This window comes from Eublepharis macularius, chromosome 5 (genome assembly GCF_028583425.1).
Source record: "Eublepharis macularius isolate TG4126 chromosome 5, MPM_Emac_v1.0, whole genome shotgun sequence".
Classification (NCBI taxonomy): Eukaryota; Metazoa; Chordata; class Lepidosauria; order Squamata; family Eublepharidae; genus Eublepharis; species Eublepharis macularius.
This window is the reverse complement of record NC_072794.1, coordinates 51162393-51176127: the sequence shown is the minus strand read 5'-3', so window position 1 is coordinate 51176127 and position 13735 is coordinate 51162393. Positions and strand designations below refer to the sequence as shown.

At 37.7% G+C, this 13735-nt stretch overlaps 1 protein-coding gene across 2 annotated transcripts in view; it reads right to left on the bottom strand.

Moving 5' to 3' along the window:
* The window catches only part of TLCD4 (TLC domain containing 4), a 46656-nt gene that overhangs the window by 15307 nt on the left and 17614 nt on the right, over positions 1 to 13735 (bottom strand). For both annotated transcript variants that reach the window (XM_054979184.1, XM_054979185.1), the window contains exons 2-5: positions 10105 to 10270; positions 8210 to 8299; positions 5138 to 5196; positions 1077 to 1171 (exon numbers count right to left, since the gene is read on the bottom strand). In XM_054979184.1, the coding sequence (XP_054835159.1) occupies positions 1077 to 1171; positions 5138 to 5196; positions 8210 to 8299; positions 10105 to 10259 (399 nt within the window). In that variant the 5' untranslated portion in view covers positions 10260 to 10270. The remainder of the gene's footprint in view (positions 1 to 1076; positions 1172 to 5137; positions 5197 to 8209; positions 8300 to 10104; positions 10271 to 13735) is intronic.

Here is a 13735-nt window from a genome sequence, read left to right as displayed (position 1 = left end):
TGGCAGCTATTAACATTGTCATTTCTGAAATGTCTTACAGGCAAAAAATATTTGATTTCCAGTGAAGGACAACGCTTATCTAAGCACTATTAAAAAGATGAGGCACTTATTGACTTTCATCCAAAACAAAAGGCTCACCATCATGAAAACATAATTCTGTGAAACAAGCTCATCCCAGAATTGTTATTACACCTACAATACAAAGCAGAGCTATCAAACAACAAGCCCAAGAACTTATCACAAAGCCCGTGGGGACCCAGTTTAGCCTGTGATATGTGGTATTGTCAATCACCTTCAGTTGATGGAAGTGTATTCTTCCTTACCATTAGCTCAGCTGCTGAAGTTGTAATGTTTAAGGCTATTCCAAATACTCAGACTCTTAAAAAAATCACCAAAGCAAGAAGTCTAGAACAGATGAGACTATATATAGCTAGTGAAAAGGGATTCAGCAAGGAAACAAGCAGAACTACTAAAGAGCTGCTCAATTGTTAGATTGTTATGTGTGCCTATGAATGGTGTGCATGAATGACGAAAAAAGAACAAAAAGATGACATACACAATAAACCTTATGTGAGTTACAACAAATGGAGTTTTCTAAAGATGAACCAAAATAGCTTTCTTCAATTTCTGTTCCATAAACAAGGATACATACTGAATTATATTCTCAGCTGTTAGTACTACCACAATTTTTCACTTAACACAAATTACTATTCAGATACAGTGCATTACTTTTTTGTTTAGTGTATTGTAGAGTTTCAATATCCTTTTCTGAAATCCCAAATATATTGACTAAGAAGCAAGCATTTACTCATTCATTTAATTTAGATTCACTACCTATACATTTTTAGAATTGGGGAAAACAAAATCTCATCTTGATTATGACAGAGAAATGAAGCTTAACAGATGGCTGTGCTCTTCTTAATCAGGATATATTAAAGCTATGGGCTCCTGGATATGTACCACTAAGATATTCCTTAAAGTTTCCATTTTAATTTGTTCAAAGTGATGCTCACTCCTACTCACTAAACCCACTGATCTAGTTAACTACATTACTACAAAATTTTCAAGACACTCACCAGTACAAAGTAGTAGGCATAGAGTGCTACTAAATGGTGAATTACAAAAAATACATCCCCAATCGCCTTCCAGTAGAAAATAATTAGCAACAAGTCTATAGAAAAAAAGAGAAAAGGCACACTGCAGTTACCATTATTTTCCTCTTAAAAGTTTCTATAGTACAATAATCTGGAATATTATTTAAAAATGTAAAAGTGACAAAATAATGTTTTAAATCATTCCTTAAACAGAAGCTTCAAGCATTGCCACAAGTAAGTACAATGTTCAGTGCTGCAACTCTAAATGTATGTCACCATATCTTATGTTCAAAAAATTGCACCTGCTTTTGTCCCTAATGGGGACCCCAAGTGGCTTATCACATCATTCTGCTCTCTTCCACACAGTAACAATCCTGTGAGGTGGAGCTGGGAGATAGTAACTGGCTCAAGGTCACCCATTCAGCTTCCACAGAAGAGTGGGGATACAAACCTTCTTAGTCTGACACTCTAACTACTTTGCCACCCTGATTTTTTGCCTGCAATGCAGCTGTGATGCCTATGCCAGAGGGCTTTTCTGCATGGGCTTTTAAAACTCAGTTCTGATCCCATATAGCTTTGGTTAATTCCCTGATTTCCACACAGATTTTATGTCTTTAGTTTTCATATTTTTTCCCCCTCTGGTTTTTTTCCAGTCGTTTTGAGACCACTTTTACCCAAGTCTTTTTCTGGAAGCTGATTTTTACTTGCCTTTTTAACTTGTGCATAATGTTTCTTTTGGGGTTTTTTGTCTCACTCACCTCCAACCCACTTTTCAATTATTAGACTGTCATCATTATCATCATCATCAAACCACTCCCTCTCTTTCCCTGCCTGTGCCCTGAAGTTTAATGGTTTCATTTTTTATTTTTTTTTAATAATTCAAACTGATATAAGCATGCACAAAAATGGTTTTTCAGCACTGGAATATTGTCACATTGATATACCATTGTCCCGATAGGTTTAGCAGGTTCTCTGAATTCCCAGCTTTCATTGGGAAAAAAGTAAGTCCCTCACCCCTTCCCTTGCAGAGATATGCCTTTTTTCTTTATATCACAGTGAGACCCAGCTATTACAGTCCCAGTAGCGAAATTTGTTTTGGATTTGTTTGAACATAAGAGACATGAGGAGAAACTAAAGAAATATTAAATAAACAAATTATAAAAATAAAATCTTTAAAAGGAGAATTCTGCTTTGCAGTTCAGCGTGGTTAGCGCACGGCCTATAGGTTTGGAGCTGTGCCATTATCACAGGTATAACAGCGAGGAAAGGGGCTAGAAATGTACTTTGTTTAAAAAGTGAAACCTGGTAATTCAGAGAACCTGTTAAGCCTATCATTACAACAGTATGTCAATATAACTATATTCTAGTGCTGATTTTTTAAAAAATTGCAAAAGCCCTGGTGGCCCTGGGAGGAAGAGGGGCACTGCTAGTGACAGAAAAAAGTGGCATTTTTGAAAGGAACATAGTGCTTCACATACAGTTCATGAACAGATATAAATACTGTTTGAAACTGCCATCCCCACATTGCGGGGGGGGGGGGCTTGCACTGACCCTCCCCAATAGCCAGCTGCAGGCTCCTCCACCTGAGAAAGCCATCTCTCCCCACAGGAGCCTTGTGTGTGTCAGTGGAGCCCCTACTCTCTCTCTTCATCCCTAAGTACGTTTATTAGCAATCATTTTAAAAATACAGCCATTATACCAATCTAAGCACACCCAAGCTGTGACCTCCTTGAAAATCCTAATTATTTAAAGTATGTGTGGAAGAAAATAAACTGACTCTACAACTATAAAAATGCAGAGAAAGGGCAGATTTATGGATGAACCATGCCCAAGCAGATCCCAGTGTGTCTGGACTGATTGCCAAGAAAACCAGGCATAAGAAGAGAATGCAGAGAACGCGCCCCACCCCCCACCCCCGCCCGCCCAGACTATGGTAGTATACTCCTCTTTAAAAACATACAAATTAACATGTTTTTCTTAGAATTGGACTATATGGAGATTTTTGTTCAAGTGTAGGGAATGCAAGGTCTGCAAGGCTTTCCTGTCTTGTTCTGATTCACTTGAAGGCCCATTGTTTTGGGTTGGGGTGGGGGGAACTTCTGTAAGGAAAAAACCTTGGCAAGCAAATACTAACTACTTTATGTTGCTTACCATATTAAGGATTAATTATGAACGACCTTTAAAAATACTCTTCAAATATATCTGATACAATATAAGTATTAAACTACCCATGACTATCAATGTTTGTTTTCTTTTGCAAATGTAGTTGACCAAACTGCTTTTCAAGAAGAATGTGGTGAACTAGATACTAGAAAAAATTGAGCTTTAGAATGTAACAAACTTATTTTTAGCATAACAAGTTATAGTTTACTGTCCAGTTTCATGGAGGACATTTTGCATTCAATATAGTTAGGAAACCAAGCTGCAGTAGCACTTCAGGAAAGAGTGCGCCCAATGAAACTACTGAAAATGAGTGCAGCAAAAGATGGATGAGGAGCAGCAGAAGACTGGCAAGGAGCACTTACAAAACACACAGCGTCTTTTTTGGAAGCATCAAGGAACTCAGCTTCTGAGCTGCCCCTCACTGGCCAGAACATCATTGTAAATCAGAACCCCGACTCAAGGCCTCAATTGTATTAGCCTAGCCATTAATCTAAACCTCACATTTTTGTCAAGCCAATTCTGAAGTTGATTGATGATTCATCTGGATGCTCTTCATCTCTTTTGCCACTGGTGAACTCCAGTGTTCATAAGCTTTTTTAAAAACAGGTGATAAAAAGAATCCCTTGTGTTGGATGGGAGAAATCACATTCTTTTAGTGATGCAAGCTTAAAATATTTTCTTACAACTTTTTGTCATGTATATCAATAGCTTTCTGCAGCTAATCTGTTTCCCAAGAAAACACCTCATTCAAAAAGCCTGCATATAGACAATAATCTTTTAGAGATACTGAGGCAGTATAGATCTAGAGGAGTCAGCCGTGTTAGTCTGTAGTAGCAAAATAGAAAAGAGTCCAGTAGCACCTTTAAGACTAACCAATTTTACTGTAGCATAAGCTTTCGAGAATCACAGTTCTCTTCGTCATCTGACAAAAAGAACTGTGATTCTCGAAAGCTTATGCTACAGTAGTTAGTCTTAAAGGTTCTACTGGACTCTTTTCTATTTTGAGGCAGTATAGTAGAGCAGTTATTTCCTATGATACATTAACTCTTATTTTTTGCATTCCAACACGGTCTCTTGTTACACCATGTTTACAAATGTTAATTTTACAAATTGGAAAAACTAAAACAAGTCCCCAGAAGTACAACCAATACTGCTACAAAAGCCATGGGTACTTACAGATATTTATTTGGTGCCCACAACAAATGACACCCCCCCCCCCCACACACACACACAAAACACATGGAACCCAGTTGGAACTATTTTAAAAATAATTTTGTTTAGGACATGAATAAATAGGTTCATATGCACATGCGTCCATACAGCCCATTTAAAAAGGGGAGAGGGAGGGAGGGACAACCTTCAATTTAGAGTAAAATTGATTAAATCAGATGACAAGCATCTTCAGGTCCATGCAATTTTGTATCATTAGGGGAACTAAAGAGCACAGTTGCAATTAGGAAACACATTTCCTTTAGCGACAAGCCTCTTCGCTTCACTTTTCTTTCATCACAGTCAAACATCTGATGCTAGACTTGTACTACTACAAATGCAGTAAAAATCAAATTAATTCATGTTGTCACATTAAAAATTTGCAAAGCCTGACAATGCTAGAAGGTGGCAGAGAAACTAGTTATCTTTTTTAAATTGTGCTATCAGCAAATAATCACATTTTTCCTACACAACTCTTTATATACAAAAGGCAAGAGAAAGTAAAATTTCAGCAACTTACAGCCTGACTCTCCTAAAAGCCAATAATATAATTCTTGTTTTAGGCATGTAGCAAAATCACATGTAGGCATGTGAGTTATTATACATTTTCTACATATATAGTTCGTTATTTTGAAATTTGTATACCTCTTCTTTGACATCTCATAAATTACCTGAAATGAGGTAGCCTGTAGTAATGGCAAGATTTAGTTTCACTATAGAAGGATCACCCCTATAAATAAAGACAAAAAATCTGTTGTTTAAATTACATATCAGCTTATGTTCGATGACTTCTTGGTACAGCTGCACTTCCAGCACATCCTCCTTCCCTTTCCCTTACAATGTCCATTCCCCCATCCCACATCTCAGGGCTGCGGAGGTTGGCACAGGAGAAATTTTATTTACCTAACCTGGCCATGTAACAGACTGGCCAAGCAGCAGTTCTTTAACATGAATATTAATTTTTAAAAGTTACATTTATGGAACACAAAAGATAACTGAAAAACTCAATTAGAGAAGCGAATGCAAAAAATCTGCTCTAGCTTTAGAGAGGCCAGATATGTATGTGCCTTGCTTTCTTCCAGTATAATATGGCCTCCATCACCCTGATCGTACAGGTAATGGGTCACCAAGTCTGGTGAGTGAGCCGAACCATCCAGATTATTAGAGCTGTATAGAGGCATAAGAAGATCAAGACTGGTGCTGCAGCTGAAAATTTTAAAGCTTTTCTATAATACCTGAGAGTTAATCTGCTGCATCTTATAAAAAAATGTATTTCTTGTGAAAATCCAGAAAAGTGTTATTTGCTTAAACTAGAGGCTATACCTTGAATCCAGTGGGTCCATATACATACACTGGAACTGCTGATCAATCAAGGCCTTCCCTTTCCTTGTAATAACAGGGAAAACACTTCAGATTTACCCATTTGCATGAAGTGATACCCAGTGAAGCTGTTACTATCACAAAAACAAATGAGAAATTTCTGCTTATGCAGGAACTACATTTGTCTGTGGAAGTTCCAACAGAAGGGTCAATTTCATATTTATTAATAATTCTCACTTTATGATTTTGATTACAATAAAGTACATAAAAGATTTTATGTGATGCAACATTATAACCTTGTGCATTAAATGTATTTTTACACCTTGAGCAGGACTCTGGAGAGGTGGCATATAAACACTCCAAATAATGTATGTGGTGTGAGATGATGTATAGATTCCAGGAATTCTTGCTTAGCGGTCTCTTAACCATGTTTCTTCATCCTTCAGTTGTAGTGATTTATATTTTAGTTGCAATTTCCTAACCTTAACGATATGATGTCTGAAGAAGCCACCAGTGCTTCAACAGTAGTATAGACATAACTGAGGTCTGTCTTCCCAGAGGAAAAATGGCTTTTAAACCTCAATGATTAAAACTTTTTTTTAAGTCTTGGTCAGTTAAATCAAGACACTGTGGACTCCAACTAAGAATCAAACCCATGAATGGAAAATAGAACACCCAGGAAACCTGTGAATGGAAAGTAGGGCACTCAAATTCCTGTTGCAAAGAATAGAACAAAGGTAATTCCAGTCTCTGACAAACCATTTACTTGTACAAAGAGCCAAGCTACAAGAGACGGATTACACGAGGACATGCATGTGGAGTCGCAATGTTAGCCGAGAAACTGAATTTTAAAAGAGATCGGAAGGCTTTGTTAATTTCCCCTCTCTACAGAGCCAGGGAAAACAGTTCCTCAGAGGGTTGGTTAATTTCCTCTTTGCCTCCTGAAGGCTCTGTCAGTTTCACCTCCCCTTCTAGGAGGTGAAGAAGAAATTAACAAACCCTCTGAGCAGCTATCTTCCCTGACTCTGTAGAGAGGGGAAATCGACAAAGTCTTCTGATCTCTTTTAAAACTCAACTTCCTGGTTAACATTACGAATCCCTTCACCTGCATGTCCTTGTTTAATTCGTCTCTTCCAGCTTTGCTCTTAAGTTAATACAAAATTCATAGATAAGGTACTGCAGATGTTATTGAAGAAATGAACCAGGTAATTTTTACTTAAGGCCTAGCAAAAGTCTTACAGTGTTTGGAAGTATGCTTAATTTTTATGTATGTTGCTGATTCTCTCTTTTTAAACAAACAAAAGACACATGATTCACATCCATCAGGATACCCAAGATCTCCAAAAGAGAGATCTTGGGTATGATGTGGGCAAAGTTCCACATGATAAAACTGTGTGGGCTGGGGGAAAGCGTTGGCAGGATAGTTGCAGCTTACAAATTTGGGGGTGAGGTTGCAGGAATCTGCCACACTTTTTGTTAGAAAATGGCATTACATTAAAAGGAATTGACATGACCTCTACATCTTCTTTCTATTCTATCAAATGTTAGCTGAATCATAGCTTTAAGCTGTGGTTAACTATTTTTAAGTTGCACAAAAAAATTGAAGATTTATTTTGTTTTATATATTTGTCACTCCAGTGCAACACTGATTTATGTTCATTCTATTCCCTAGCTTATTTCTCAACATTAAAAACAGGCCAACGAGTCCTTTTTTCAGCTCACAATAAAGTCTCAATGTTTATGATTACATGAGTTGCCAGACAGAATTAAAAGCAGGTAACGAGAATACAATGCATAAATCAGTTGGGCCACTTCAGATAAATTCCAGTCACATTTCTTTTTTACTGTTTTCAGTAGAAATCCTTAGCAAGATAGGTACCAATATTTATTTTCTGGAGACAGTCCTGTTTTACAGGTTTTGAAGGTAATAATGTGCCCTCAAACACTAATTCTGAACAGGGAATCAATTAATATAGTTAATCATTTCAAATGAGGCACAGCATTTCCCCCCTCAGACTACCATTAACTTTTAAGAAAAAGATTACAGCGTATTCCAGTTCATGCTAAAGTAGCGCTTCCATTCACACATTCCAGTCCATGGATTATTTTATTTGTGAACTGTACAAGAAACAGTGAGACTTTAATTGACTGATATGGTTGTTCAGTTATGTAAATGTTAAGACTGCATAACAGTTTTAGTTTTATGAACACAATCCTGAGAAGGCCTCAGGCTCTCTCTCTATTCTACACAAATGTCAACATTTTAGAAACCATGTTCTGTCACATGTAAAAATCTGTAGAATCATGTAGGACTACTTCTCTAGTATGTTAAATGAAGCTTAGAAACAATCTGATCACTTAACAGTGTACTGTTAAGGAAAAGAAAGTAGAAAAAAGGATTTATGAGCAAGGACACTCCTTACCAAACATGGTCAACATTAACAGCTTCGTCATATAATAAAATATATAAACAAAATGCTCCAACCACCAGGGCATGGAATGTCGATACTGTCCTAAAAAGAAGCAAAAGCAAACTAGTTAGGAATGTTCTGACTGTAATATTCTTAAAATATAAAAGTGCAATTTAAACTAGATAGTCTTATAAATTCTCAGTTACAATAGTGAAAGTAGTATTTATAGAAAAAGAAACAAAGGAAAATCACATCTGATCCATCAGGCAACAAACCCTAGTTTTGATCTAGCATGCGAAGTGACACCTTAGGAAAAAAAATAGTAGTAGCTTGTACTCTAATGTTATTTCCAAGTGCTTATTCTTCACATGACAAATGCTGGATAAATACAATGTTCCAAAGAGCATACAGTTAAGACCATTACGAAATTCTTTTGGTGGACAAAAAGAAAAAGGCTCAACTACATGGCCCTTCTGCAAACAAGGAAAGTTAAAATGATACAAGCAGCACTTGTAGCTTTAAGAAACAAATGTGGCCATTGTTAGACAACCACAGCAGTACTGCCTATGTTCAAGCCTTGGTTTCTGTCCATAAAAGGCAAGGGGAAAGGGAAGGGCCCTTTTCAAGGGCTGTTTAGGAAGGACTCATTGTGGCCAGTCCCAACAGTAACCATTGACTGACTTGCTACGATGTAATTTATATGATTCACCCAGGACTAGCAGCTTGCTACTGTTCAGCAGTAACCACCTCAAAGGTCATTTCCACATGACTTTAAAAGGATGGCACACAAACGGAATGCTGGTGACGCTGCCATTTGCAAAACGGACCGGCCCATTTGGCTTCCATTTTTTGAGTGCCTTTTCTGGGACTGCAGAAAGTACAATCCCCCCAAAGGTGCAGAAAAAACAGAATCCAAATGGCCCGCAACCGTTCTGCAAATGGAGATGTCTGGATTCATGAGGAAAAGCCACCAGCGTTTGGTGAGTGGGCTGACCCTTTAAGGGCATGTGGGAACAGCCAGAGTCACTGTGTCGTTGTGGTCAGAGTTTCAAATTAGGATCTGGGGAAACCAAGTGTTTGAATCCTCACGCTGCTGTGGAAGCGCACTGGGTGACTTTGGGCCAGCCACATACTATCTGCCTAGCCTACCTCACAAAGCAGTTGTAAAGATAAAATGGAGGAGAGGAGAAGGATGTAAGCTGCTTTGGGTCCCCATGGTGAAGAAATGTATGGTATAAATTAAGTCAATAAATAATAAATATAGCTGAAGATGAGGGACACATAAAAGGTAGATTGGTTAGTAGGTGAGAAGGAGAGAAGGAAACAGGGAAAAGTGAAGATATGGGGGCTGCCACGAGGGGGGGAAAGAGGAAATCGTGTGAGGGGGGGATACAGGGGAAAGCAAGATACACCCATACATCCTTGCAAATTCCCCATGATACAATTGGGCCACACAGCCCAGCTCAGCCAGCACCTCATAACTGTTCTTAAAAACACGTATTAACGTCAGTGAGAAAAAATCTAATACACATTTATATTGGAACTATCACAGCAAAGATGATTACATGATCTACCATGTCAAAATGCAAAATGTTTTCAAAGCAGTAGCTATTTTGATTATAATAAACAATTTATTTTCCTAGAAGATTGTGGAATTTCTCCCACTAAAGTCCTATAGTGTAACAAGTAGGTAACAAAACGCAACGGAGAAAAGCAAAAAAGAAAGGTTATAAGGTAGATATGGTACAAACCACAGAGCATGCATTTATTCAGGGTAATAAGAACAAAAATATACTGCACCTCATAAAACAGAAAACAAAATATTTTCTAACTCTGAATACAAAATCATACACTTGTAATAATGACATTTTTATTCCACAGATTAAACTATTGTTTATGAAGTTTACCTTGAATTCCATTCAATCTTCTTTTTTTGGTCAAGATTATTAAAACCAGAAGTTACACGTGCTGAAACCCAAGAACTTAATACATGGAAGAGAAGTTGAAATATAGCAAAACTACTAACACCAACTCCCAAAATGAGTTTATTGTAGGCAGCCATCTTTCTTCAGCCTATTAAAAAACAAACAGAATTCCTCAGTTTAGAAATGGATCAACAGTGAAGTGCATACAAAGCAACAACCATCCTGATTTTTAAATCAACATTACCTGACAACAAAAAGATAGTCTGCACCTCAGAAAATCAAAGGGCAGAAGAACGTGTGCAGAAGCAAGACTTAGCACAGTTAATCGGTTACCCTAAAACTTTAAACAAATCTTGGGCTGTGTATATCTTTGTATCATGCCCCAGTATAGGTATCTGGAATAGAGTTACAATATGGCTGTTTCCACATGCCCTTAAATGGACAGCCCACTCACGGAATGCTGGTGAAGTCTCCATTTGCAAAATGTTTGTGGGCTATTTGGCTTCGTTTTTTCGGTGGCTTTTCTGTGGCCTCAGGAAGTGCATTCCCAGAAAAAGCGCTGAAAAAACAGATGCTAAACAGCCTGCAACTATTTTGCAAATAGGGATGTCTGGATTCCTGGAGAAAAGTGGCCTTCCTCCCCCTAATTGCCTCTTCTCTCTCTTCTGTATTTGACCAGTCTCTGTATCAGGCATCTGATGAAGAGAACTTGATTCTCGAAAGCTTATGCTACAATAAAATTGGTTAGTCTTAAAGGTGCTACTGGACTCTTTTTGATTTTACTACCACAGACTAACACGGCTAACTCCTCAGCATTTGGAGAGTGAGCCATCCTTTCAGGGCGTGTGGAAATGGCCTACAATTCTGTCCTCGCTTTACATCCACTAGACAGGGCTATCGTTAAAACTAAATTCTCTGTGCAAGAAAGGGTAGATAAAAGCAATGATTTTTTAAAAAAATTAAATATTGAAGTCAGATTTTTAAACATTATGTTTCAGCTATATTTTTCTTTTATAATATTATCTTTCAAAATGAAATTTAAACTTAATGCAAATACCTCTTAAAAATGAAAGTATGACCCTCTGAAAACAATTTTTCTTCTTAAACTATGGGGAAAACCATCTTCCTTGGTCATCATAAAGAACAACAGATCAAGGTATTATATTATGGCTTGAACATATGCCAAGGATTGGCAAGTCACTACAGGTGTCATGTACTGATCCAACGAAGTGACCTTTTGTTCCTATATTATGCCCAGGAATCACTGCAATTTTGCTGGTGTCACCCCAAAAATGGCATCCAGAGGAGTTGAAGCCAAACACACTTTTAAAAAGTGTTCTCCAGTAAAATTTTTATAGAAGCCAGTTTCTCAAAGAAGAGGACAGGAAATAAAAAGAAATTAAGGAAAGCCTGACCGAGAAGAGGGGGGGGGAGGGAAAGAGGGAGGAAGAGAAGGGGAAATAAAAAGGCAGAAAGTCTAAAGGAGGAATGGAACACTACAGTGAGTAAGGAAAACCTGAGTACTCCTGATTCTCCAGTGGTTGTGTCTGCTACTGCAGTGGTAGAAATCCAGCCAATAACAATCCCTGCCATACAATGCCCCTGTCCACTGTCTAGGGTTGCCAGATGGGGTCTGGAAGAATACCGGACCCTGGGGAGAGACGAGGTGCGGGACTTAATTTTGGGTATGCATGATCTGGATGGCGTTGCAGCTTTGTTTCCCCAACAGGGAGCTGGCTTGCATGCCTGTTTCAGATAATCTTTTCTCAAGGTATTAGCTGAAACAGGCTGCTGAGAAAATGGAACTGACACAGCCATGCTTCATTCCAGACCATGCTTCATTCAGAAGTTCACTACGTCCACTGTTCCCAGTTTATATTCATCTTTGCAATTAAAAAGAACTGGACATGTTGCATTTATATCTATGAGCTGGATATAGTGTCATGTTTAGGCAAATTTTTCAGCTAAATTGCCATTCTATGACTATATGAAACTTTAAGTGTGGGACATTTCTGGTTTGCGGTAAGATTGAAGTAGATTTTTCAAGTCCTAGATACCAATATTTTACACTTTAGAAACTGGAGAACTTTTAAAACTGTTAATTATGCACTTTATAAAATGAATTTTGCTATAAAGAATTTTTCTATAAAAATTGTTTTAGAATTTGGTACATACAATGTATTTATAGTTAGCTTTTCACATCTTATTGCTTCTTTCCAATTCCTCCAAGGAATTCTCCATTTTAGACTAACAACTTGTGAGGTAGGTTTGGCTAAGAGTATGTGGCTGGCCCAAGGTCACTAAGTAATAACCTGGTCACAGCTAATACCATACAGAATCTATTGTCTACATATAACTGTAAGATACAACTGAACCTACATGATTGACATTAAGCATTCCTGAAAATCTCAGTCTACATTTCAAGAAGAGACTGACAATGCTACATGAGTACTCAAGAATCACCTTGCACAGAGTAGGGAAAGTAATAAAATGTCCCTGGTTATCACCTACAGCTCCCAGCTAAAACCTCCTAGTGAATTATCAAGGGTCTACCATCTTTCTAGGAAGATGATTCTTCCCATTCAAAGGCACTGAAGAATAGAGTCATTCTTGTTTACAGGCAATTCCCCAAACTGAAGCAATTACTCACCAACAGCAAAGGACCTTCTAACTAGAGACAGAAGAAACCAGCCCATGCCACCAACTCCAATGCAGCTCTGTCCCCACATCCTCTCAAGCGACAATATCACTGAATTCAATAACATTATCCATACCACTAAGAATTCATTGACCTGTACACCCAACATTATGTGATTATGTGCCAACAATGCCTTTCTCCTGCTATGTTGTCAAGTCTAGTCAGTCTTGACATTCAATAAATGGACGCAAATCAGATGCAAAGATGAAACAGTAAGAAACCAATGGGGTAGCATTTCAACTTCCTTGGACAATCAATAATAAATTACAACTTTGCTGTAGAGGAGAATTTCAAAGGGAGACTCTAATGAGAAGCTGCTGATTTAGTATTCACATACAAATTGGCACTATCACATTTGGGCTCAACAGGAACAGAGAATGCATTTTATTTGTTATTTATTTATTGTTCTTCATAGGTTATATACACTATTCATCTTACACTGTTAATTCATCAACAGATGAGAATGACATAGCAAACTACTTTTGCCTTGATATTGTTTTCATATATGGTCTGAAGTATAATGTTTATGTCTAGGAATGCTGGCTGTTTTGGACTTTCCTTGCCACTCCCCACTTTCGTCCTTCTACTGTTTGTACCCTTATGTTTATCTCTGAATATAACACTTAATGCATCTGACAAAGTTGTGAGATGTAGATTTTAGGTCTATGGGATTCATGACTTTTAGTTAACCATTGTTAGAACTTGTAAGCATTATTCAGGCCAACAATCCATGTAAAGCAGAAGTTAGGATGTATTTTTATATCATGCAGGAAGTAGCACAGGCTGGCCATTTGTTTCAGCTTCTTGTTATACAGACAGAACCCAAAATTCTGCAATTAATAAAATGCACAATAAAACAGGGTTGACATACCTGTAACTTATGTTCATCGAGTTCTTCTGTGCTGACACACATGG